This window comes from Microtus pennsylvanicus, chromosome 2 (genome assembly GCF_037038515.1).
Source record: "Microtus pennsylvanicus isolate mMicPen1 chromosome 2, mMicPen1.hap1, whole genome shotgun sequence".
NCBI lineage: Eukaryota > Metazoa > Chordata > Mammalia > Rodentia > Cricetidae > Microtus > Microtus pennsylvanicus.
The window spans coordinates 127,043,920-127,070,407 of NC_134580.1; the positions used below are offsets into that span (position 1 = coordinate 127,043,920).

A 26,488-nucleotide genomic window follows, 5' to 3' on the forward strand; every position below is an offset into this window, starting at 1 on the left:
CTGGTTGTGATATTTATTTTTGAGAACATCCTTTGTAGATCTAACACGTAGGCCTTGCACTCAAGGAACAATAGGTTGAGTTTCCAGCCTTTGGGAACATAAGCGATACAAGATGATAATTCTCAGAGTCAGAGGCGAAAGGCCACGTGAAACGGGGTGTCAGCCATTCCTGGGATGTGTTCCGTGTGCAGCGCTCTGGGCTGTAGGCTCCTCAGAGGCAGGCAATGGCTCTGGATCTGCTGTTAGTACAATCCTGCCAGACTCATCATGGGAACTGTGAGGTGAGCCTGCCTGGCAACCATCCCTGATACTCGCCCCACCTTGAGTAGGCAGGTGCACTCCGTCATTCCTTAGGGGATTGCCCAGCACATGACTCCTAGGTTCCTCCTCCCTAGACAACGTCATCCAATTGTACCCACCAGGAATTCCTCCTCCTCTGTTTAACTTGACACTCATATGATTATTTAGTGGGATAAATATACATTTAAAAATTTAAAACGCACAAAGGAGCTGGACATGGTGGCACGAACCTTAAACATAGCACTTGGGAGGCAGAGGCAGGCAGATCTCTGTGACTTCAAAGTCAGACTGGTCTACAAAGTCAGCTCCAGGCCAGCCAAGATCACATAGAGAGGCCCTGTGTAAAAAAAAAAAAAAAAAAAAAAAAAAAAAAAGACAAAGGCTGGAGAGATGGCTCAGAGGATAAGCCCCAGAGGTCCGGAGTTCCCAGCAACCGCATGGTGGCTCACAACCATCAGTAATAAGACCTGGTGCCTTCCTTGCCAGCAGTACATTGTATGCTAAATAAAGAAATAAATCTTTAAAAAAATAACAAAAAGAAATAAAGGAAAAAAAGTTTTCCTGCACCAACACTATCGCAACACAGTTCCTTAATTCTTCCAGGAGACAATCAGTTAATTTTTGAAAGATCCATGTTTACTGCTCTCTTGGGAAATTGATAAGCATGGCTGGATGGTTCCGTGGGTAATGAGGACCCCACCACCCATGTGAGAGCTGTGAACAGCCGCACACATCTGTAACTCCAGCACTCCAGCACAGGGGGTGTAGAGACAGATCCCAGGGGCTTGCTGGACAGTCAGCCTGCCCAAAATGGTGAGCCCTAGGTTCAGAGACCCTTTCTAAGAAGTACGCTAGGTTACAAAATATGGCCACCCTAAAAAACCCAGGCTGTTTATCCCACCGCTCTCCAGTCAGCTGACTTCCCCCTCAGCAGAGCGAGGCCTCCACAGCCAGGGCTGCCTTCCTCACAGGGCCGAGTAGCCCTGGTTGGCACATCTACTCCTATCAGCTGTGTGTCCCTAAGCCCACCTCTGTGTCTGGAGTAAGGCAGAGGCCTCCTGTGGGCCTGGTGACAGCTCTGTTTACCTAGCCACAGCCTAACCTGGGCCCATCCCAGTTCACTGTGAGTCAGCTGAACAAGGGGCGGGCACCACCCTTCCCGGAGCAGGGATCCAACTGGAACACAGGCCACCAGCACATCCCGAGAGACTCTGAAGTGGCCAGAGACGGATACACAGCATCTGGCCAGCAGGTAAGAACAGAATCTGTGTTGGTTGGGACCGAGGAGCTAAGCAAGACCTGGTCAAAGGCCACTTCTTTCCTCCCTCGTCCTGTGGTCTAGGACTTCCTGGGCAGTTCCTTTCTAAACGTGCTTCGCCCTTGGAATGCAATGGGTGCATAGCCTTCCTCTTCTGACCCCAGGCGCAGGCAGTGTCTGAAGTGAATGATTTTCTGCCCTTCTCTATACTTCTACCCCGGCCTCAAGTCTGTTCCACTGCCCCTAGCCAAGAGGCCGCAAAGGCTGTGGCTCTCGCTCACTCAAGAAAGGCCCAGTTCTCACCGAGACCTTCAAGCCCTCCAGGACCTCTCTCTGGAGGTCTCCCGTCTTCGCAGGTTTCCTCCCTCGGAGTCCTTTGAACAGCTAACTTCAGTCTCAGGTCAGGGGTCCCTCCACACAGAGGACACTCTCAGCTCAGGGTGTGTGCAGTGGCCCTGCCTCCCTGGACTGCTCTTGCCCACCCTGCCCTTTAAGCTTTTTGCTCAAATGCCTCTCGCCCCACAGCAAGCCTCCCCTGGTCCTACTGCCTCTCTCTGCTCTCCGTCCTGCTTCATATTCCTCTCCAGTTCTTCCCCCGGCCTGGCACAGCCTACAGAGTCTTAGAGCTTTTAAATTCAGCTCTTCAGTACAAAGTCCCTGCTTCAAAGAGTGACAGTTTTGCTCCCTTCTTACTGCTGCTGTCTCAAATAGTACCTGGACTTAGGGGTACTAAGAACGCATGTGCGCTGAGCAGACAGCTGGTATGGAGTTGCCCACCTGTACTGGGCACTGCGCTAGGTGGTCTCTATGTGCATCGCATTTAGCTAATTTTATTTATTTATTTATTTGTTTATTTATTTATTTATTTATTTATTAGCTAATCTTCTAATGCCCGGATAACTCCGCGGTGAAAGTGTTATTACAAAAGAAATGCCATAGAGCCTTGCCTGGACTCTGCTCTCACAGACAAAGGCAGTAGGTTAGGCCTCTCTCTAACATCCCAGCTTGCTCTGCCTCCCCTGGCCCTTCACTGGGGGAACATCATTTCCCGAGTCCGGTTCCCTCTGGCACAACGCAGCCCTGAACAGAGAGGGCACATGCTTGTGGCTTAGCAACAGCCTCCTCCTCGCAGATTCACCAGATCCCTGGGCTAATCTGGCCTTACAGGAGCTATTTACTCCGCTGCAGTAACCCACGCTTCTGTGTTCTGAAGGATGGATGAGCTGTCCGCAGGAACAAGTGGGAGTCCCAGAGCTCCAGCAGCTTGGAACAAAGTGTTCTCCAAATTCAAAGACGGGGGCTGATGGGCCCCCTTCCAGCCCTTCTGATTCCACAGGGTCTGACTGCTGATACACTGTAGGTGTTATTGTTGCTTACGATATGGAGAGCTATAGAAAGCTCTGGGATGGAATTGGAAAGTCCCTCCAGGTGCAAGGAAGAAGAAGCTAACAACTTGTGGGAACTGAACAAACTCCCTGTCACAGGACTTTCTGTGTCCCTCATTAGGGCTGTCGCTTCCCTTTCTACGCCCGGTTATTCTTCCAAGGAATTTCTACACATCGCGACTAGGTGTCAAGTGACATTCCTAGGGAGATGTGAACAAACATCTGTTCACCTCAGAACCAATGACAGACCAAATAAAAGACCCCATGTCAACAGTGGCAAAACCACGGAGTTTAGTGGGGTTGAAAGAGCCTGGGTGGCTCGAAGGCAGCTACGTCACAGAAGAGCCCACTCCAGCAAGGGTAGCGACTGCAGACCACTCCTCAGAAGAGCCTGCTCCTCAGAAGAGCCATCTCTTCCCTAACAATCGCTCACTTGCTTATATAACTTCGGGGAGGGCTTTGTGGGTCACACCTTTCCGAGCCTCTCAGAGTCTCCTGTGTTTCCTTAGGTTTCCCACTCCCTTCCGGGTTGGGGCTGTTGTTTCAGTTGGGAGGAAATAGTGGCTCACTAGGTGTCAGAATTCTCTTCCCAGTGCCTGCTTTTCTCCTCCTCTAACTTTAGGAAGACTCTGGGCTTGGCCAGTGAGGATGACAGGCAAACTCAACAACGTGGTGGGATTTCAGTCCCAGGGAAAAAAAGCCTGGCTCAGTGCTTCCCAAACATCTGTCGAGTGAATAGGGAATACATGAGATGCTGTGTTCTAGGGGGAAGAGCTTTGAAGAACCTTGGGGGCTGTGTGGGGTAGGATATTTTAGAGGGAGGCTTAGAACAGAATGGTTCTCCACATGAACTATGGATGGCATTCAAGACAGGGAACAGCACTGCAGAGCATGCACGCACAGGGAGCGGGCACGGGGGAGCGGGCACCGGGAATGGGCAAGGGGAGCAGGCTGAGTTCTAGAGCAGCAAGCCGTGTGAAATGAACGAAATGCAGTGAGCGACAGAGACTCGCCCGCCAGGAGCCACTCAGGGCATTTTTGAAGTCTGATATTAATTCTGATGTCAAGAGCTAGGGGTCGCTTCTCCCAGAAGGTAAAGGCTGGGGCTGACGGTAACTCCCAGATTTCTGGCGCAGCCCGTGGGTGTATTTGGTGGGGCTGCTGTCAAGATTTGGGGAAACTTCCAGAAAGTCTCTTGAAGGTAATAAATATCCAAACAGCAGGTGGAACTCCCTAGTCAGGAATACTCCACCTCCCTTCACTGGCCTAAACTCCCCATCCTTCATGGGTATAGGCGGGTCTTCTCCCTCGGAGATGGCCTTCCTTGCGTTTCCAGCTATTCCCCTGCACCCCCTGGAGTCCATTGCCTGAGTCCCTTATGAAGGGTGATCAATCTGACTGTCTGTGGAAAGTGATCCCTCAGCCAACTCCACTTCCCTGGGCAGCAGGCAGCCAATAGTTTCATCACTGGTGGTTGGTGCCTGTAGGTGTGTGTGCAGGGCAGGTCAAGAGTCAGGGTCAGGCCGGAATCCTGAGAGCGTGGGAGAGAGGGCAACATCAGAGGCAACACCTAGGGATTTGAAGGCGCTTCTAAACTAAAAGGGAGAGGGACTCTCCTTTTCAGAACGAGCAGCGGGGCCCGGTGTGAACTCTGTTCTCCTTTCCCATCCACTGCTGCCTTAGTGCCCAGTAAGTCAAGCGGGGTGACCAGCTACGACCAACAAGGGGCTCTCGGGAGAAGCACCGGCTCTGAGTCTCTTTGGGTACGCACGAGGAGGAAGGGCTGCAGAGCCTGACTGGTCTTCGCGTCCGGTACTCTGCTGTGTTGCTGGACTCTGGATACTGACGCCAGAAGGAGATCAGAGGCTGGGTGGATTCTACTAGCACCTTCCACAACTCAGCAGCAATAGGTTGCTATGGTGGCTCTGCAGCCGCGGGGTATCCTGGGAGCCCCCAGCGAGAGGGCCGGGCACGCATGCGCCATTGGCACCGCACGCAAGCGAGCGGGATTTCTGTTGTAGCCCACACAGATGACGCGGTTTCCGGCTGGGCTCTGAGTTTTGGGATTGCGAAGTGTAGGCCGCTTGTGGGGTGGGTGGTCATGGAACCGTGTGACGTAGGTGCGTACGGAGGATGGTCCCTGGACAGTCGGAACGCTCCCGGATCCTTAATGCGTGAAGTGTGCAGAGTCTGTGCCTACTCACTTCCATTTCTAGAGAGAAGGGACGGGTCACAGGGTTCGTCTTTGAGTTACAGGCAAGGACGCCTTGTAGTGAGGGGAAGAACAGCAACTTGCAATAAAAGAATACCCACCAAACAGCCTGCAATAGAAGACTATGCACCAGGCAGCCTGCAATAAAAGACTGCACCGCCCCTTCTAGGGGACTCTGGACCTCTTTTCTCTCAGAGGCCAGCTGCAAAATGCGCCTGCTCTATTGCTGTACTGTTAAAAAAAGGTAGACATAGTTGGGGGAGGGGTGCACAGCTTTAATCCCAGCCTCGTAAGGCAGAGGCAGGCGGATCTCTGATTTCGAGGCCAGCCTGGTCTACAAAGTGAGTTCCAGGACAGGCTCCAAAGCTACACAGAGAAGCCCTGGCTCGAAAAACAACAACAACAACAACAGAACAACAGAAAAAGGTAGACAGGGTGGTCTCTTAGGTTCGTATTTGTGCAGTGCATACTCCTGGTGGCAAAGCAAATTTGGTATATGGTAACTGCTGGGCGTTATTTCAAGGTTAAAAGCCACCTGGAGGGTGCTCTATAGGGCAGGTTCCAGAAGAAGTTTTCCCTTAGCAGATCTAAAAGGTTAGAGTCATGCTGGCCCATTCTCCTGGGAATTCTTGTCTTAGGATAGTCATTCTTGCCCCCAAAGACTAGCTTAGGACTGAGGACAGCAGCTGTCTCCTCCAGCAGCCAAGGAGTCCTGGCGATGTTACTTCCCTGGTCAGCTATTTTTATTTTTCAGTACAGATTAGCAATGAACTTCCTATTTTCAGATTCTCTGACACAGGTTCATGTCAGAGAAGAGGGGCTGCAAGCAGTTGGGTAAGTTGGGCACGGTGTTGGAAAGAAGCCGACACAAAAGTACCCTTCAGGAATGAACTTTGTTGGGGGAAAGCCTTGAGATCACAGGAGCCATGGCCAGGCCTTGACAAGGGAGAGCATTCGGAAGGATGGCGTCTTTTACTAAAAACAACATGATTAGGGCTTCCCTTCAAAACCTGGAGAGGGAACGAGAGAGACAGAGGCAGAGGCAGAGGCAGAGAGAAACTGTCATGGACAGATCAGGGAGGCGAGAGCTGTGGGAAACTATTTGAGTTTTATGTCCTTTCAGAGAGTGGCAGAAAGTGCCACACCACATGATTCAGTCTTGGAGAGACCATGTGACAAGGAGCACAGAGGAGCTGGGTTCTGGGTAGGATCATAAATCAGGCTGAAGGATCTGGTCCCCTAGAGTGATCATCTTAAAGGGGCAGGCCCATAATCTGACAATTCATATTTAAGGAACTACACAGGATTAAGACACACAAGGTGGGGGCTGGGGAGATGGCTCAGCAGTCAAGAGCACTGGCCATTTTTCCAGAGGACCCAGGTTCAATTCCCACCACTCACATGGCAGCTCACAACTGTCTGTCACTCCAGTTCCAGGGCACTCGACACCCTCATACAGACATACATGCAGGCAAAACACCAATGCATATTTTAAAAACAAAAAAGCCTCACAAGGTGCATTTAGACCTCTGGTTCTTGGTTCCATTCTTAAGAAGGGCATGGCCTTGAAACAACAGAACTTTGCTTTACAAGGGGAAGAGTGGAAGTTCAGATGTATTGCCTCTGCCATATCATTGCATTATCCTCCATGCACAGGGTTTGAGGTGTTCTGCAGCCAATGAGAAGGCTCTCTTGGGACTCCCAGTCTAACAAACCGCGGAACAAGTAGAGTCAACTACAAGACTGGTTAATAAACAGGATAAGGACACAGGGGGAGCACTACGCATGGACCAATCAAAGCAGGCTTCCTATGTGAAGGATCCAATGGTTTTAGACTTGAGAATTGTTAGGAATGAGCTGGACAAGGACCAGAGGTTGCGATTCAGACAGTCCCTGTCAGACAGAGGGACTACCACTCTAAGGCTGAGGGACAAGGGAGAGAGTGACATCCATGCCGGTATCTGAAAATATTTCATTGTTGCAGCAGTTGAGAGTAGGGGTTGGGGGAGCAGAAAGATGTGGAACTGGGGAGTGAAGTCGAAATGGCAAACAAAAATCTACTGGAACTCAACGCCAGTGAATAAAGTGGCTTGGGTATAAGAGGCGATGGAGAGTGGTGGCCGCGCACACTGGAGTCTGGGGATGTTCAGCTGAAGCTTCAGTTGCCAAAGCTTCCTGCTTTTCCGGGACCAATGAGAAGGGTAGCATCTACAATTCTGCATTTAAGCAGCAAATTGTTAAATATTCTGCAAGGTCAAGTACAATTTCCTTACATGTGGCCCTTGGACCACCAGTTCCATTCCAGAGAAGATTTAGGAAGCCCTTGGGGCCATTTTAGGAAATACAGGCTATGTTCCAGGGAAGCTAATGGTGTGTGTGTGTGTGTGTGTGTGTGTGTGTGTGTGTGTGTGTGTGTGTGCTGGCTATTTCCATGTCAACTTGACACAAGCTAGGGTTGTCTGAGAGGAGGGAACCTCTGTGAGAAAATGCCTCCATAAGATCTGCTGTAGGCAAGCCTGTAGAGCATTTTCTTGATTAGTGGGTGGTTTGGGAGGGCTCAGCCCATTGGTGGGTAGGTCCACTCCTGGGCTGGTGGTCCTGGGCTCTATAAGAAAGCAGGCTGAGCAAGCCAGTAAGCAGCACTCCTCCATGGCCTCTGCATCAGCTCCTGCCTCCAGGATCCTGTTCATTTTGAATTGCTACCTTGGTGTCCCTCAATAGACTGTGATTCCAAATATGAAAGTAAGAGAAACCCTCTCCTCCCCAAGTTTCTTTTGGTCATAAGTTGCTGTGTTTCATGACATAATTAATAAATCTAAGGCAGAACTTGATAGCAGGATTGTGGGCTATTGCTGTGGTTTACCATATTTTGGGGAGGATTGTGGAAAGGCTTTGGCACTTCGGGCTGGAAAAACCATCGAGTGTTCAGAGTTTGGTGAGCTACTGAGAGAACTTGAAGGTTAGAGGATAGTGCCAAAAGCAGTGAAGATGGCGGAGACCCGGCTTGCGAAGTTTCCAAGAGAAGCAAAGGCCCTAGTGGGGCCGTTTGATATTTTGAATTAAGAATGTGGTTCTGGCCAGCTGGGACTAAAGACTCAGCTGTAAATAGTAAGAGACCAGCGCCACTGAAGTAAATAACCAATACTTCCTCGGTCAGTAGATGCTGGCCAGCTGGAACTGAGAATCAGAGGGGATTAAGAGACCTGCGTTAGTCAGGTGAGATCTGGGAAGCGTTTCCTGAGATCAGCACACAGAAGCTGTGTTCTAGACTCAGCCAACGCTGGCAAGCAGCACTCTTCCAAGGCCTCTGCATCAGCTCCTGCCTCCTAAGAGGCCCGGAGCTTCAAGCAAAGCCACGATATCCTGGCTTCATGCTTTAAAAGGCCTGCTGCCTACTGTCTGGGGAGCAGAGAAAGAGGAAGCCATGGCCTATTTAGGGAATGCTGTGGCATTGATGAGCGACAGAACAGTGAAGGAGGTCTGTATGGCAGAGACGTGGGTGGGAGGGACTTGATACTACATGGGAAGGGTGGGGGGAGGGTAGCTAAGGTGGACATGGCTTGAGACAGCAGGTACAGAGGGAGAAGTGACTCATGAGAATGGCCTCAGTGCCCTGTGGGTCATGCAGGGTCATGGGGCTGGTTTCACACATCACGGTGCAGCCTAATCAGTTCCCTATGCCACTTCCTGGCATTCCTGTTACATGTGGGCCAGAAGGACATACCTTGACCATGAATAGTGGCCATGAACTGGGAAGGCACAGGATAGCTGAATTCGAGGTGGGTTTATAGCTCAGAGCCTATCCTGATGATAGGGCCCAGTGTGCAGGGCAGTGACCTTTACCTAGGAGGTAGGTCCAGCAAGAGGGAGGTGACAGGGAGGTAGGGTGTGGTATCCAGCTGGAGTGAGTGGCTTGCTTGGCAGAGGGCAGGAAGTATGACAGAGTCAGGGGTGCCAGATGATGACGTAAGTCACAAAACAGTCCCTCACCAGATCAGAATTATGAGTAATAAAAGGGTTATTTATTTAAGGGGAAAACTTATAGATCACTTAGGCTCCATAGGATAGAATGTTTATTAAAACATTTAGCATAAGTTCCTTACTTAATATTGTTTATGCTGGTTGTAATTCTAATTATACTTGATATCTGTTCCTAGTGTATATGGTTTTGTATTGGGTTTGGAATTCTCTTATTTAAACAAAAGGGGGAGGTGCTGTGGGAGCACATTCCACTCCTTCAGCCAATAGCCTTTAAGATACCAGCCCACTTGGGTGTGGTCTCTTATACTGTAAAAGCAGCGGTAAACATGTGCTTGCTCTCTTGCTTCTGGCTCCCACTTCTGGGTGCTAGACTCTGTTCCTGTTGGCACAGAGAACTGTTGTCTAGGACAGTGATCTGTAAGTTTTCCCCTTGAATAAATAACCCCTTTGTTATTCATAATTCTGAACTGGTGAGGGATTGTTTTGTGACTTAGGTCATCAATGATGCTCCATCACAGCAGCAAGAGCCCTGCCCAAGACGGTGGTACACTGTGGAGCTGAAACACTAATGATGGAAGGAAGGGCTGGGAGTGCCTAGAGTCTCCCGCCTTTCTGTTTCAATGCTAAGTCCCAACCTGCTTCTGGTTGTGAGTGGTGCTGTGCCAGCTGGCAGCCCCACCTGGTGTGCAACAGCTGCTCCATGTGCACCTGCTGAATTGGATGTGGATGAGGAAAACTCACTGGTTCACCTGACCTTTGACACATGGCCCTTGACCCTGCCTCTTCTGGCTACATCTTGAATGATCCACTAGGTTTGGTTTCTAAGGTTCAGGATCAGTCAGATGTGGGATTTTGTGGGTGGAGATTATGAGCTTGAGAAACAGACTGCTGTTCCTTAAATTGGGACAGCAACTCCTGGTGGTGGTCTTAGAGCGCTGTGGGGTACAGGAGGCAGGAGCCAGCTGTCCTGCATTTTTTTTCAGAAGGTTGGGAGCCGCATCCTCAACCTTCCTCACTCTCTCTGCTCTACAGGGTGTTTCAAGGAGCAGGTATGTCTGTCCTGTACCCATCTCTGGAGGACCTGAAGGTGGGCCAAGTCATCCAGGTAAGGAAACAGGCTCCATTCATCTAGAGTCCTTTATGGTGACTTTGGGAATTAGCCCAGTAACTAAAGCTTGTCTTGGGGGATGCTGGGTACTGGGAGCCCTTGGGAAGTCCTTGGAAGCCCTGGGACCAGTGTAGAGGCTGATGCAGTGGCTCTCAACCTGTGAGTCGAGACACCTTTAGGAGCTGAATGACCCTTTCACCGGGGTCATCTAAGACCATCGCAAAACACAGATGTTTACATTACTATCCATAACTGTAGCAAAAATGACAGTTATGAAGTAACAAAAAAAATAATTTTATGGTTGGGGGGTCACCACACATGAGGAACTGTATTAATGGGTCACAGCACAAGGAATGATGGGAACCACTGGGTTGATGGGTAGAGGGGAGAGTCCAGGAGTCAAGGCCCATTAAGAGGAAGAAAAAGCAGCCACAGTCATGTGGGTTCTGGCACTTCCGCATCCTCTGAAGGAGCACCCCAGGTGCCAGCCAGTTTCCCCAGGAAATGCAGGGTTCAGTGTGTTCAACCCTAGACAGCCTCTTCCAGCCCCTCTGAGTTCCTAGAAGTCTCTGGGAATTTCAGCCTTTCCCCTTGAGAACTCGGTGGGGAGTTGGGCTTTCATGCTTTGGCTGCCATGGGAAGAAAATAGTTGGCTACAGGCCCCAGAGAAATGCATGCCAGAAAGATGCATGTCCAAAGAGGGCACATGAAGAAAGATTTATTTACTTTTATACTTTTTATACGTGTTTTCCCTGCATGAATGTATATGTACCATGTGCATGCCTGGTACCCACAGAGGCCGGAAGAGGGTGTCAGATCCGCCGCAACTGAAGTTATAGACGGTTGTGAGTTGTGATGTGGGTGTTGGGAACTGAACCCAGGTCCTCTGCAAGAGCAGCAAGTACTCTTGGCTGCTGAGCCCCATTTCTCATAAGCCAGAAACATACTATTTTTATTTTTAATTGACACTTTGTGGCTATGCATATTTGCTGGGTGCGTGTGACATTTCCACCTGTGTACAGTACACTGTACTGGTCAGATAGGGTGTGGGGGGCTGGCACATCGATCATTCCAGGCTTATGTCAGTTCTTTGGGCTTGGAATACTCAACCTCCTCCGAGCTATTTCGGAATATTAGCAATTGCTGGCTGTGCATCGTAGTTGCTCCACTGAGCTACAGAGCACGATCCCTTTAGCTTTGGTGTGAGTGAGCACAGGCAGGATTTGACTTTGTATACCTGGCTTGCACACTACATTTCCATGTGGTCTGGAGCATCGAGCACCCTGCCACCACCTGTCTACAATCTTACTCAATGCTCAGAACAGCTAGCAACTCTCCACGTCCTTTTCAGGCCCAAGCCAGTGCCATACCCAGGATGCCCACACCGTCGACCTCCATGGCTTCTGCACCCCCGCTTTCAGGTGAGGGAGTCTGACCCCAGGGTCATGACAGCTCCAACTCCATCACACACCCCAGCACTGCCGGGCTTCTCACTAGGCATGGAAGGCAACTTGAGGCTCCTATTCCTGGGCAGGCCCCCCTCTTCTGGGTGTGTGCCCTGTCCTGACCCTAAGGATGTGGCCCGGTATTCTGGCCATTTCTCACCTGTCACTTGGTGGGGCTCGTGTAAAATTAACCTTTACCCTTTGAGGAAACATTGGAGAAACTGACACTGAGGCAGAAATTGCCTGATTTGGTGCGACCATAGGCAGACCATCTGGGAAGAGCGGATTTTTGAGGTAGCCCTTATAGAAGCCCATAGCGGTCTTGGGTCAGCCCCACGAGAGAAACTGGAGCCCATGGTTCGCCTTTTCTGTGCTCTGCTGTGTCTCTGAGCTGCCCTTTGTCATGGCCTGTGGTCCCTGGTAGTCCGGCACCTGCTCTGGCTTTGTGTCCCCTGTCCAGCCAATGACGAATCAGTTGAACTGAGTACCTCAGTGATGCCTGAGGCTGCTCCTAGACAAGGGTGCTTTAGGTCTTTGGCAGAGCTGGCCCGTGCCACTGGCAAGCATCCCTGGGACACGCTACATGCTCCAGGGGATCAGGGTGCTCTTGAAGTATTCCAGATTCACTGAAAATGAATGACCCTGGCCAACCAAAGCCGGCTCTGCACAAGCTGCTGAGTGACACCTTGTCTCCTCCTTCCCACCAGAGTTGTACCCAAATTTGGCAGAACTGGAGAGTTACATGGGGTTGTCCCTCTCTAGCCAAGAAGTCCAGAAGAGCCTGCCTCAGATTCCAGATGGTGACAATGTAGGTATTTGTCTCCTGTCTCAGATGATCACTAAACATCTAGATCTTACCATTTAAGAAGGTGTGTGTGTGTGTGTGTGTGTGTGTATGCATGCATGTTCAGGTGTGTCAACCCAGCCATTCTTTATAACCCAGATGCACTGACCCTGACTTATGATTTTTTTTTTTTGAGATGAGGTCTTACTGTGTAGCCTTGGCTGACTTGGAACCAGCTATGTAGACCATAGCTTCAAAGTCATAGAAATACCTGCCTCTACCTTCCAAGTGCTGAAATTAAAGTCATGCACCACTTCTTCTAGATTTTGTTGTTGTTGTTGTTGGAGACAGGCTTTCTCTGTGTCGCTCTGGCTATCCTGGAACTTGTTCTGTAGATCAGGCTGCCTCTGCTTCCCAGGTGCCATGATTAAAAGCATGAACCACCACCACCTGGCTTCCTGGATGTTTTTTTTTTTTTTTCGAGACAGGGTTTCTCTGTGGATTTGGAGCCTGTCCTGGAACTAGCTCTTGTAGACCAGGCTGGTCTCGAACTCACAGAGATCCGCCTGCCTCTGCCTCCCGAGTGCTGGGATTAAAGGCGTGCGCCACCACCGCCCGGCTCTTCCTGGATGTTTTTGAAAAAGATTTGTTTTATTATATTTTTATGTATATGATTATTTTGCCTGCATATATGTGTACTACATGTGTGGTTGGTACCCGAGGAAGCCTGAAGGGGGTGGCAGACCCCTAGAACTGGAGTTCTAGAAGGTTGTGAGCCATCCTGTGGTGCTGGGAACTGCAAGAGCAGCAAGTTCTCCTAACTGCTGAGCCATCTCTCCAGTTCCAGACTCAGAATTTTTATTATTGTACTTACTTTCAATGTTTTCAACTTTTTGTTTTTTTAAATAGTAGGTTCCTGATAACTTGCAACTCTGCTTCACCAAGTGTTGCTGTCGTAACCGCAGTATAATAGCAAGTCCAATAATTTACACTAGGAAAGTGTGTCTATAGGTCTGGGTAGGACCATCTCTCCTCAGGAAGATCTTCTATCCCTTTGTGGTCACACTTCCTCCTTCTGCCAACCCTCTAGAACTCTAGGCAACCTTCTCTTCCTTTCCTTTCTTCCATTCTTTACTCTTCCTCCTCCCTGACTTTTTATTTCTTTGGCAGTACTGGGTACCTCGTGTAAGGATGCTCTACCTCTGTGCCACACTCCCAGCCTTGTTTTCTGTCTATAATTTTATCATTTCAGAATGCTATATAAGTGAAAACCAGAAACTATGACTCTTTGGGGGTGTTCTATGTATGTGTTAGTTGTGTGTCTGTGAATGTGTGTGTGTGTGCGCGCACACATGCAGACTAGGGTTGATGTCTTGCTCTAGCCCTTTTCACCTTTGTTTTTTGAGACAGGGTCTCACACTAAACCTGAAGCTCATCGATTCAGCCAGGCTGGGTAATGAATGGCAGGGATCCTCCTGTCTCTGTCTCCCCAGCTCCCTTGCACCGAGTGATAGATGCATGGTCGTGTGCCTAGCTTTTGATGTGGATTCTGAGAATCTGAATTCAGGTTCTCATGTGTGCATAGCTGCCGCTTCTTACCTGACAAGGACAATTTTATAGTCTCTTACAATTACACACAGAGCTGTTATATAAAGACTGTCTTATAGATACAAGTTTCCTTTTTTGGCATAACAGGCTGGAATCTGCAATTGCTGAACAATGTGATAAGTGTATGTTCACAGGCAGCTGTCAGGCTATTTTCTGGAGGGGCTGTGCATTCTCTTCTCCTGCCAGTGGTGCCAAATGCCTGCTGTCTTTGCATCCTCACCAGCACTCGGTGTCATCACTAGTTATGACGAGTCTTCACTTAAATTTTCCTAATGGCTTTTCTGTCTCCTAGAAGGAGCCATTCACTAATTTTTATTCTTGGTTCAAGACAAAGTCAAACCTAGTCTTTCATTTTCATGGCGCATCATTTGCTGTGAAAATGTCCTTGTTTTAAGTGAATTGTAAGTGGATCTCTTCTTGATATTCATTTCCTTTGTGGGCAAAGAAGTGATCTTGTGGTTGAGATCTGTGGATGTGCCTGGTCTCAGCATATTTTTATGAAATTGTTTCAACCTGAATCACAATTTAAGAATTATTTGTTCTTCAGATGTCTCACTTTAAATATATGTGTATTGAAGCCAAAAAAAAAAAAAAAAAAGGAAAATAAAGGAACCTTTATTTTCTCTCTTCCTGAACCCAGTTTCCTTTCCCTTTCCTCTCATGTTTAGGAGTATGGATTTGATGCCCTCTAGTGGCAGCATCAAGCTCAGTTCCTTTTCAGCCTCTGCAAAGTGTGTGTGTGTGTGTGGGTGTGTGTGTGTGCATGTGTGTGTGTATGTGTGTGTGTGTGTGGATGCGTGTGTGCATGCGTGTGTGTAACTTGGACTGTTTCAATATCTTACTCATCTTTCCTGGAACCCAGAGACCCTTGAGGCACGGGCCCCAGGTGCCTGGCTAACTCCCCATTACTATGTCTGTAGATGATGGTCACTAGCCCTGGGCCTGGCCAGGTGGTAGCACCAGTCTCTGGGAACAACCTGGGTGTGTTGCGTGCAGAGATCAAGCCCGGAGTGCGTGAGATCCATCTGTGCAAGGATGAGCGTGGCAAGACTGGACTGCGCCTGCAGACTGTTGACAAGGTAATCCAGGTCTGCGGAGGAGCTCCATGGAGGGCGGTGTGCCCCTCTGGTGCTAAATAGCACTTGTCACAGCCCCAGGGATACAAGCTTCCCTTTGGGACAGTTTCCAGGCAGTCTGAGATGGCGTAGTGTACAGGGGCCTGCCCTCCCAGAGCTTAGAGAGCCCCACAGTAAGGAAGGTTGAAAGCGGGCACCTTAATATCGGAGGCCTCAAGGCTGAGCCTAATTGCAGCACGAATCCTCTGTAAGTCCCATACTAGGTTCCTTTTTCTCAGAGCCCCCATTTCCTACACCCCAACTCCCATGGGTCTGGCTTCCTGATGACTGCAGAGAAAGCCAGCCAGATGCCTTTGGGAAGGGTGCTACAGGAGAATTGAGTGTAATGCTGAAATCCCAATTCGGCGTACTCTGTGGGTTCTGGTGTGTTTTTTCCTCCAGGAAAACAGGGGTAACCTGCATATTCCCCTGCAGATCTTAGATCCCACTACACTGTAAGCTCACAGGGTAAGGGGAAAAGAACATCTTAGAGGGGCCAGGGATGCTGACTCTGGAGTCTTGCTTCCCAGGGGCTCTTTGTGCAGCTGGTTCAGGCCAATACCCCCGCATCCCTCGTGGGGTTGCGCTTTGGGGACCAGATCCTGCAGATTGATGGGTGTGACTGTGCGGGGTGGAGTACACACAAAGCTCACAAAGCCTTGAAGAAGGCATCGGCCGAGAAGATCGTCATGATTGTGCGGGACAGGTCAGTAGCCAGGTCCCAGCATCCTCCCTGCCTGATTCCGGCCACACCCACAGGCCCAGCTTACTGTTACTCTCTACCAGGCCATTCCAGCGGACTGTCACGATGCACAAGGACAGCTCAGGCCAAGTTGGCTTTTTCATCAAGAAGGGGAAGATTGTATCTGTGGTAAAGGGAAGCTCCGCAGCCCGTAATGGACTTCTCACCAACCACTATGTGTGTGAGGTGAACGGACAGAACGTGATTGGGCTGAAGGTAGGCAGTGGCGTAGCTCTGTCGTGAAATGCAGGCACTGTGGAGATGGTGGGGTTGGGACGGCTCCTGTCTGCGAGGGCTGTAGAACCTGCCAACGTCTCAACATCCCCATCCTAAGGTAGATGGGGACTTCAGTATGCTGTGTGCGTGGCGCTCTGAGCAGTGTCAATCAGAATGAGCCCGGAAGAATTCACTCTAGTTACTAGCATGCAAGATAAGATGTGCCGGTGTGGGGGGGTATTGTCATGTGTGAGGACGTGGGCTCGCAGGTGGCTGCTGGCCACAAGGACACCTCCTCCTCTGTGCGGTGCTTCTGTTTGGATGCTGATCACGTTCAGTAATGGGGTTTCCTTTAGAAAACTGTGATTTGGAAATCCGTTTCTGGCCTTGACTTATTCAGGGAGGGTAGGTGAATTCTATCTTTACAGAGCAAGAAGATTCACACGGCTGTAGACCCTTGCTGTAGATGTGGGAAGAGAGGTGTCTTCTGGGAATGGGCAGTGATGAGCTGTGGTTTGAGACTTGAACAAGTAAGGGCAACTCAGTCCTGACTCACGCCACTACGGTGGGAGTGCCTCTCCATCCCATAGTGCTCGTGGGGCAGGTGGTGGCATCTCACACCTGCAGACACACACAGGTGGGCCCCGTGTCTCCCACAGGAGCCCACATGTCAGCAAAGCAAAATGATGGTCACTAGGACCTGATCAGGGACCAGAGGCTTGTTACCGTAATTGTAGTCATTTGTCTGGTGAACACGGTTTGCATAAAGACTGTTGTTTTCTTCATGGTCTTACTAGTCAGGAGGTATAAGTGAGGACCCATGTGGCTGGCTCGGACTGGTGAGCCAGCAGGAACCCGAGGACACACGTAGGTGGACCTAGTGTCCCCCACAGAAGCCCACATGTAACTGTGGCCGAAGCTGGAGAATCACATTTGGGGGGTAAGGCCAAGAATGGGAGGCCAGTGCCATGGTCCTGTGACCCTGCCAATTCTCAAATGAGAGGAACAGTAGCTTCCCTGAGATGTCCAGGGTCCCGGGCAGCCAGCTGCTGCAGGCAGGTGTGAGGTGTAGATGGTGTCCTCTAGGGACAGCCATGCTGAGCTACCTACCAGTCAGGTAGCAGTGCTATTCTTGCTCCCCACGATGACCAATCATTTTCCTCCTCTTCAGGACAAAAAGATTACAGAGATCCTGACCACAGCTGGAAACGTCATCACACTGACCCTCATTCCTACTGTGATCTATGAGCACATGGTCAAAAAGTAAGGCTGTTAACCCACCTCTGCCCTCTGCTCTCTCTCCATCTCCTATGCCCTGGCAGCCTCGGTGCTGACCCGGAGCTCTGTCCGCTTTGTTCTGTCTCTGACTCTTCCTCAGTTCATGGTGGCGAGTGGCTTCTCATGACTTGAGATCCTTAGAAGTGGGGGATGAGTGGGGCGGACAGGCTGGGGTGGGGGTGAAGGACAGCTGCCAGTTTCAGCCGCTGTCATCTTCGCCCTGTCTAGGTTGTCCCCGTTGCTGCTGCAGCACACCATGGACCACTCCATTCCAGACATCTGAAGTCACAGGGCAGCCCAGGCCTCCCACCACTCTGCAGCAAAGATGGCAACAGTTGCAGATGGTTTGCTGCTCGGGTCTGGGCGTTTCAGGGGCATGTCCCAGGGGGATACATAGTGGATGAGTCTGTCATTGCTGTTTCCTGACTCCTTGGATCCTGATTCCTAGCTATGCTGCGGCACAGGTGTGACGCAGGCACTTGGTTCTCTGTGCTCCAGATGCTGGGCACTTAGGCAGAACAGCAGAATGTCACCGAGTGCTGCTGGGTCCCTTTGCAGAATTTTGCCTCTTCTAGAAGTCAGTCACTTGACAGAGGAATTCCTTGTGTGTTGCCTTCATTGATCTTTATCACAGATGTGTATAGATCACTTGTGTAACCCTTGACTATCTGTAGGTTAGGTGTGACTCTTGACTGTATATCTGTAGGTTAGTTGTGACCCTTGACTGTCTGTAGATTAGTTGTGACCCTTGACTGTCTGTCTGTAGGTTAGTTGTGACCCTTGACTGTCTTTTGCATAAAGACTGGATTTAAACACAACAACTTCCATTAAAGTTCCTGGAAATTCCAGAATCCCAGGTCCCATGACATGGGACATGAGAAGGCTGCTTTTCCTTTTGGACAGTGACCAGGCCATGGCATTATCTGTGTCTCTGAGAGTAGCAGTCTGTGTGTTGTGGCATGCTTGCCAGTCTGTCATAGGATGTTGGCGCTGAGGGTCAGGTGGCTATGGAATGGCAGGGACAGGCTGACTTTGGGACCCTGTTTGAATGGGCATGGTTGTTTTTGTAGCTACAGAATGGGCCAAAGAAGCCATTTCAGGACTGCTGGGCAGAACTGAAATATTGTCCCAGTGCTGGGCAGGATGTGACCTGGGATCAGGGTGGAAATTCTAGATCCTGTACCTAACCCCAGATGGGCAGAGAGGCCTGAGTCCTACACATCAGGGCCTGGTGGGGCTGAGCCAGCCAATAGCTGGTTCCATCTGTGTTGGGTGCCATGGTGAGCTTCTCACCCACCCTAGCCCACTTAGAGAAATGACACAGTACAAAGACACCAGGCTGAGGGGCTGTGTGTGTCTTCATGCTTTAATTCAGAGCTGTCTGCTACAGGCACAACTCTGTCTGAACAAAAAGACAAAGGAGACTGAGAGTCAGGACCCCACCCCACAGCCCCCCTCCTGTGTCCCCTGTGAGAGTGCACGGTGGCCTGTTTGTGTTGTCGTCTAGTTCAGAGGGGACTGAGTTCCCTGGTGGAGGCCCCTCAATCTCCTTTGGCCCTAGAGCCTGGGATCTGCTGCTGCGCAGGTGGGAAGGGGTCTCAGTGAAAAGCTATGGATGCTACCTGCTTGAAGACATTGGTCACGAACTCTGCTCAAGGCTGCCTCTATTCAGAAGTCCTCACTGAGCCCTGACAGAGGGCTCCAGAACTAAGGAGCCACAATTTCAAGCCACTCCGCTCCGAGGGCTCAGTAGAGAAGGTAGTTCCTGGGTACACTTCCTCAAGACCTTGTCAGCTCTGACTGGAGGCAGGGGACAGGAGCACCCTAAACATTTCTGCTCCAGGAGCCAAGGGCAAGAGGGCAAATTGCAGCCTATGGGGGTGGCCAACTGGAAGGAAAGGGGGGAGCTTTGGGAATGAGCATCTACGAGGGAGCCTGGCCCAGTCCCAACTTGCTCTCAGCCCCCTTCTCCACGACTGGAACCAGCAGGCTGCTGAAGTGTCTACCTCCAAGCCCACCTCCTGGCATCGCAGCCCCTTTTTGCAGATACGTGACTCTGAGCTTATATACACTTAGGAGCAGGGCCTGTACCCCAGCCTGCAGGGATCCAAGCTCACCCAAGGACTGGGTAATAATCTGCTCACTCCACTGGCAAGGAGCAGAGCCCTTCTGATAGGCAGAACTCCCAGAAGAGGACCCCTGCGAGGCGGGGCTAGGGTCGGAGCAGGAGCCGGAGCAGGAGCAGGAGCGAGGACGGTCAGTTTCACTTACTGCCTCTACAGACCCGGGCACTTTGCAATGGCTTCTCCAGCAGCAGGAACAGAGTGGACCGCAGTTCTAACCCTGCCCAAGTTCACCAAAAACACGAGACACGACAAGAAGGCCCAGACAGCAAGACATGGAACAGAGAGGGGCTGTGAAGTTGGACTAAATGCCAGTGGTGAAAAATATATGGATTTATGTTGTCAAATATAGTTCATACATTTATTTTCTCAGCAGAGCTTCGACTGTTGCTAAGGAGACATATGGAGCTCCAGGAGTGCACGGCGCAGGAGGCTGGGTCCGTAGCCAGTCCTGGCTTGGCTTTGGATCAGTTTTATCCCGTCTCTCCATGGCACCACCCCAGTGTCCTATGGGGCAGCCCCAGCGAGGCCTCAGGCATTTGGGTTTGGTTCAGCTGGGGTAGGGGTGCTCCACCAAGGACGGCTGGTCTGAGGCCTCAGCCAAGGTGGGGGAGTTTTGGAGGCACAAAGCGCGTGGCAGAGGGCTCTTGCCCTGATGGCTAGGCTGGCTGCCCACTCCCAGTGCATGCAGGTGCCCTCGGGGGAGGGCACAGAGAGGAGGGGCAGAACTCATGAGTCAAGTAGTGGCCACTGGGGCAACGGTGAGGGCAAGCGACCTTAGCAGAGAACCAGAGAGGCTTCTAGGTCAGAGAGTGAGATGCAGGCTTCTACCAACTCCCCGGTGTGGGCCAGTCAGGTCTGACCTCTCTGGGAAGAAGAGGGAAGTGAGGATCAGGGCATCTTCCCAGGCTGACTGGGCCTGGACCAGGAGCAGCCCAGGCAGGCTCCCACTGCCTGGCCACGCCCCTGATTAGGAAACATGCCCAGGGGACCCTGCTTTGGCATGGATAGGCAGATGCTGTGACTTCAGAACACCCTTCAGATTCCTCCAGATGGCCACCTTCCTCTGGAGACAGCTGGGTCAGATTCAGAAACCCTCATCCCAGAAAGCAAACCATTTGGGGGTTCTGGGTTGAGCAGGAAACCAAGACCCTAAGGGAACCAAGTGCAAACATAGGTAGGGCCAGGCCAAAGGGGCCTGGGGCAAGGGGCCCCTGACTTTTCCAAATCGCTGAGGTACCTCTAGGCTACAGATGAGATGACTCATCTCAGAAGGTAAAGGGCCCTAGAGCTGCTCGCCTTGCCTTCTCTGTGCTGACGGATTCACCCAATGGAAGCTGGGGCTTGGGGAAGCGCTCTCTCCAATCCATAATTAGTGTGTCAGGGGTAGCAATGGGCATTGGACAGCTCATGAAGATCAAACACACCCAGGAGCCAAGAGGAAAACGGACTGTGGGGGAAAGGCCTGGAGGACAGACAGACAGACACAGAACCTACCCTGCCCTCTCCCCCTCCTGCCTGAGCTGGTCCTTCCAGCTGGATCGTACTTTTGCATCCCAGGACAAGGGAGGAGAGGCTGGAGCTTCAGTGGGACCCTGCTTGGAGTGGTTCTCTGCATTTTGAGTCCTGGCTGCCTCCATTTGAGGAGCTAATACTGGTCCAGGAGCCAGAGGAGAGGGCAAGGGGTGGCCTGGGAGAGAAGACACAGACTGGGCTGGGTGCTGGAAAGGATGGTGCAAGGGAAAGGCAGGTCCCCAGATCAACACAGCCCAAGACTTTCTGAGCAGGGCCTGCCTTGTCTGAAGTCTGGGTGGACAGAGGGGCCAGAGGGGAGCTCTTACCAGTATCTCCCTCTTCAACTGGCCACCTTTACCTCTTCTCTCAGGCTTTGGGATTGCCTTCCTGAGGCCCTGACACTATGAACATCTGGGGTGGGGGCGCTATTCCAGACCTGAAAGTAAATTAAGAGGATGCCCATGGGGGCGTGAGGGCAGCAAATGGCATCCTACAATCAGTGGTCAGGCTGCCAAAAGCGGAGGGCTGGCAGCCACCTCAGAGCTGGGAGCCGCCCGCTGAGCTGGGGCTTGGCTGGCTGAGTGAGCGGCAGCTGATCCTACGGATGGAGTGCAAGGCCACTGTGCAGCAGCCCCGCAGCAAGGAGCTGATGTTGTAAATGGGCTGGCCCTGGCGCCGCTGGGAGCGGCAGAGCCAGGCCACCGTCGGCACAGCCGGCACTACCACAGCCAGCAGATCCACAATGTAGTGGCGGCTCCAGTAACTCTTGGGTTCCTTTTCAGTGGCAGCTGCCTCCTCCTCCTCTTCCACGGGACACACCACACTCACTGGTAGTCCCGGGTTGGAGTTGGCTGCAGGCCGGTGTGTAGTTGGCCCACAGGTGATGGGCTCTGGGGCCTCAGGCTCGTCACCCACTGTCACCACCACTGCTGAGTTGGGGTCTCTGGGCCCTGAGGGGTGGGGATCCAGCTCTGAGTGCCTGTCCTTGGGGACTGTCCCACACACCTGAGCCTGGCCTACTTTCTCCAGGATGGTGTCCAGGTCAGGCTGGTACTGCACGAAGTCTGTCTGGATGGCCCGCTCCTGCATGCAGCTGGCTTGCACACCGGCCTCCATGCCGCACAGGAGCTTCTCGTAGGTGTTGCTGGCAGGGAAGCGAGGGCCCAGGTTGAAGGAGCTCTGCAGCGAGGCTTCCTCAAGGCCACAGTCCACTCCTGACGACAGCAGGCTGCTGGCCTCCAGGGCATCCGTCCGACTCAGTGTGTCGTCAGCAGCCACAAATCCACTGTCAGCTCCATCCTCAGCAGAGGTGCTGGAGGGATCCCCTGGCTGGCGGTCACCACAGACAGCTGGGTCACTCAGCTTGGTGTAGGTGGAACTGCGGGTGAGGGAGCGTGCCGGGGACCCACCAGCCGACTCCCCTGTTCCTTCCTCCTTGGCTATTCCATTCTGGGCTACTTCCATGCTGTGCAGCAGCGTCTCTAGCTTCTTGTTCTGGATATTGATATCCACGAAGTATTTCTGTAGCCCTTTGTCCTTGTCAATCAGGTTGTTCTTGACGGTGTCGATGACCTGCTTGAGCTGCCGGATCTCCTTGCGGGCCTCTTTCAGAGCCAACTGGGCTTCCACACGGTGGCACTCCTCCTCAATCCAGTCCTCCTGCATGCGAGACAGCTGAGTCTTCAGGTCATCGATCTCCGTGTCCCTGTGAGCAAAGGAAACACGCTAGCTCTATAGCCTGGCCTCCTGACCTGTCATTGCTGCCATAGAGAGACAAGGGGATGTCACCACACACAGATGGCCTTCGAGTGGGGTGGCTCAAAGCTAGAGACAAAAGTGGGAAGATGTAATGCCTCTTCTTCCTTTTATCCTACTGGGAGGAGGAAGGGTGGGTAGAGCCAGGGGCCGAGGCAGGAGAGACTCCCTTGAGAGCGAGGAGAAATGGCAGGAGGAGACACATCCCTATCTCAGCACTAAGTCTAGCCTTCACATCATCGCCTCCAGGAGAGACTACACAGATCCTTAATTACGAGCCCACTGCTATAAAAATGTAATAAACCCTTAATGCGAAGCGGCAAACACAAGAGAGGGATGTGGTTTCCTAGTGAAGCAGCTTGTGAGTGTTTTAAGAGGACAGACGTTTGTCCCCAGACTCCCAGGGAGGGGGTGGTGACGTGAGAGAAATGACCACCTTTGGTGTTGGTGGGGGAGCCCATGATTTTACAGTTTCCTCTTGCAGAATGCCCAGAAGTGAAAAGAGTTGGAGGAGGGGGAGGACTGGGTGGCTCTCCTGTTTGCATGCTAGAAGCTTCTTATATTTTACTGTCAAGAGTGGAGGCTGAAGAGATGGATGAGAAATGCAGATACCAGGAGAAGAGCCGTGCCAGCGAGCGGAACAGCAGCAAGACTCCCACCCAGAGAGGCTAAGGCCTTTCAAGTCCCAAGTTACAGCTGGATCTGGGGGTGCTGAAGAGGGAGGTGATTAGTGAAACCTGCCACAGTGGCTAAGGGGAAACCAGGGTGACACTCGGAAGCAGGACACTCACGGGGAGGGGGGCTTACCACTCATTCCTTACCAGGACCTTCTTCACCATGAGCTCCACATCTCTCCCAGAAGCCTGGTTTAATGAACAAACTACCAATGCTACCACTGGGGGGCTGTGAGCCTAGCAGAGTGACTGTACCACACAGGGAACCACAGATTTTCCAAAGTTAGACTAGCAGTCCCATTCGGGAATAGGCTCCAAGGGTCAAGCAATATCCTCTAGGAGGGTCTGACCACTCCACATAGTGTAATTCAGCAGTGGGCTAGGGGAGGGCAGTGAACTGGAGCTACCTGAGTGGCAAGAGCAGGCAGGTAACAAGCATGGGGTCCTTGATCTCCCTTCTCTTCCTCAGCGTGGAATATCTGCTTCCTACTTGTGCCTGCCCTGGGAGGAATTGGGCATGCTCAGCTTAGCCACCCCTGTGCTTCTCTTCCTGGAGCCAGCTAGACCTCGGGGACAATGGCTCCCCAGTCCTGAGCTGGACTGAGGCTATAGGAATAATATTTGAACCGCACCTTAAAAGAAGGGGCCAGCGAGGATGCAAGACAGAAGAAACGGCACCTCAAACTGTGGGGAACAGCGTCCACAAACACGGAGGCGGCTGTCAAAGGGAGGTTAGCACAGAAAGTATGTCTGGCTATTAACTAATACCTGGAGGGTGTGCGGAGAAAGGCCGTATGCCAAGGACAGGCCTGCTGTGGGACCTTTCAAGGGTAACAGAGTGGCTGGGGACATTCTGCCAAACACAGGTAGATGGCCTATATGCCACTGCTGGCTGGTCCAGAGAAGAAGCTAGGGGCGGGGCTTCTGGCTCCTCATGGACATCAGTACAAAAGGGCAATCAGACCCTGGGCATCACTGGGAAGAGGGCAGGAACCCGAAAAGGGAACCTTAGTTCAAGGATGGTGGAGCCTGTAGACCAACCCAACCTCTGATACCACAACCAAGCCTGACTGGACTGGTAGAGGCTGGTCATGCATGCTGTACTATATCCTGCCCAGTGATTGATAAGGACAGGAAGTCTGGTGGGTGCCAGGATGACTGGAGAGGATGGGGAATGACTGCTAATGGGAACAGGGTGGTAAAAAGAGTTATCCGAGCACAGAAATTGTGGGACTGGCCAATCAATAACTGGCCCAGGTTGAGACCCATACTTTGTATAGTGATATTTCATTTGTATTTTAATAAATAAAATGTGTCTGAAGATCAGAGAGTAAAAGAGCCCCACTGGTCATCCTTACAGACCAGACAGTGGTGACACACACCTTTAATCCCAGCAGCCACACTAGTTTGCCATAGAAACTGGGAGGTGTGCGCCTCTATTCCCAGTGGTGCATGCCTTTAATCTCAGCCCTAGAGAGGAATATAAAACAGGAGGAGACAGCTCAGAAAGGCAGTCTCATTCTGAAATTCCTGGAGGCAGGATTGCCATTTTGGACTGAGGTAGACGTGGCTGGCTGCTTTGCTTTTCTGGTCTTAAGGTCGAACCCCAATTTCTATCTCTGAGTTTTTATTAATTGTGCTTCATCTATGACAGGGAGCTCACCCCTGAGGGCCAGGACCCAGAGACTTAGGATAGAACCAAACATGACTGGGGAAGTAAATGACATGATGCCTAAGGATACTCTACTGTACTCATATATCAGTGCCCAGCCCAACCGCCATCAGAGAGGCTGCGCTCGCAACTGATGGAAACAGACGGAGAGATCCACAGCCAAACATTAGGAAGAACTTGGGAAATCCTGCAGAAGAGGGGGAGGAAGGATTGGAGGAGCCGGTGGGGTCAAGGGCACCACAAGAAAACCCGCAGAACCTACTAACCTGGGCTCAGAGGGACTCACAGGGACTGAACTGACAACCAGGGAGCCTGCATGGGACTGACCTTGGCCCTCTATTCAGAGGCCCACCGCTGTTACGGGTGTGTAACTTGGTCTTTTGGTAGGACCCCTAACAGTGGGAGCAGTTGGGACCCGTTCCTCCTACTGGGGACCTCACCTAGCCTTAACAGAAGAGGAAGTGCCTAGTCTCACCGCAGCTTGATATCACATGGCTGGCTGATATCCATGGGAGGCCTGCCCTTTTCTTTTCTTTTCTTTTTTTTTTTAAAGATTTATTTATTATGTATACAGTATTCTCAGTATTCTTCCTACAGGCCAGAAGAGGGCACAGATCTTATTACAGATGGTTGTGAGCCACTATGTGGTTGCTGGGAATTGAACTCAGGACCTTTGGAAGAGCAGGTGGTGCTCTTAACCACTGAGCCATCTCTCCAGCCCCAGGCCTGCCCTTTTCTGAAGAGAAACAGGATTAGGAGTAGAAAGTAGGAGGGGAGGTGGGGGAGGGGCTCACAGGAGGGAGGGGAAACTGTCTACACACCAATTCTACGGCCTGTAGAACAACTCCGGGCAGGTATAAAAGCTGCTGCAGGAGCAAAGAACAGGCACAGTGGGGATGCCTGCTCTGAGCTCTAGTGCCCCGCACAGCTTGGTCCAGCTCAGAACACAGTGCAGAGGGGGCTGGTGAAGGCCATCAGAGGTGGGGATCCCGCCCTAATACAAGATGTTTGTTGTGACGAGACTTAACTATGTATACCAGATTGTCCTCAAAATTACAATCTTTCCTCAGCCTATGGACTGAGGTGACACAATTTGCCGTAGTGTTCAACCCTTTGAAGTGTGACTCTTAGAGATGAAGCCACCAGGAGGGGTAGCACCAAGCCTTCGCAAGGACCCGAGAGTGAGCACAGCTGAACCGGAGCTCCTGGGAGACCCCCAGGCTGAGCAGGATCTCAGCCATAGCATCCCCTGATCTTGTGCCGTCTATAGGGAGGACAGAGACATGGAGGAAGGCTTCTGGGCTTGGTCTGTGGGCT

The 26,488-nt window shown here is 51.5% G+C and overlaps 2 protein-coding genes across 9 annotated transcripts in view; one reads left to right on the plus strand and one right to left on the minus strand.

Moving 5' to 3' along the window:
* Positions 1-1,267: 1,267 nt before the first annotated feature.
* Positions 1,268-18,786, plus strand: Sdcbp2 (syndecan binding protein 2). The gene is made up of 9 exons (XM_075962470.1): positions 1,268-1,552; positions 10,169-10,241; positions 11,596-11,665; positions 12,397-12,497; positions 15,002-15,160; positions 15,727-15,902; positions 15,983-16,154; positions 17,326-17,417; positions 17,661-18,786. Exons 2-9 carry the CDS (start codon positions 10,188-10,190, stop codon positions 17,713-17,715), a joined length of 879 nt encoding a protein of 292 aa, XP_075818585.1. The 5' UTR covers positions 1,268-1,552; positions 10,169-10,187; the 3' UTR covers positions 17,716-18,786.
* Positions 18,781-26,488, minus strand: part of Snph (syntaphilin) — a 39,522-nt gene continuing 31,814 nt past the window's right edge. For all 8 annotated transcript variants that reach the window (XM_075962467.1, XM_075962465.1, XM_075962463.1 and 5 more), the window contains one exon: positions 18,781-22,775. In XM_075962467.1, coding sequence (XP_075818582.1) covers positions 21,608-22,775 — 1,168 coding nt within the window. In that variant the 3' untranslated portion in view covers positions 18,781-21,607. The remainder of the gene's footprint in view (positions 22,776-26,488) is intronic.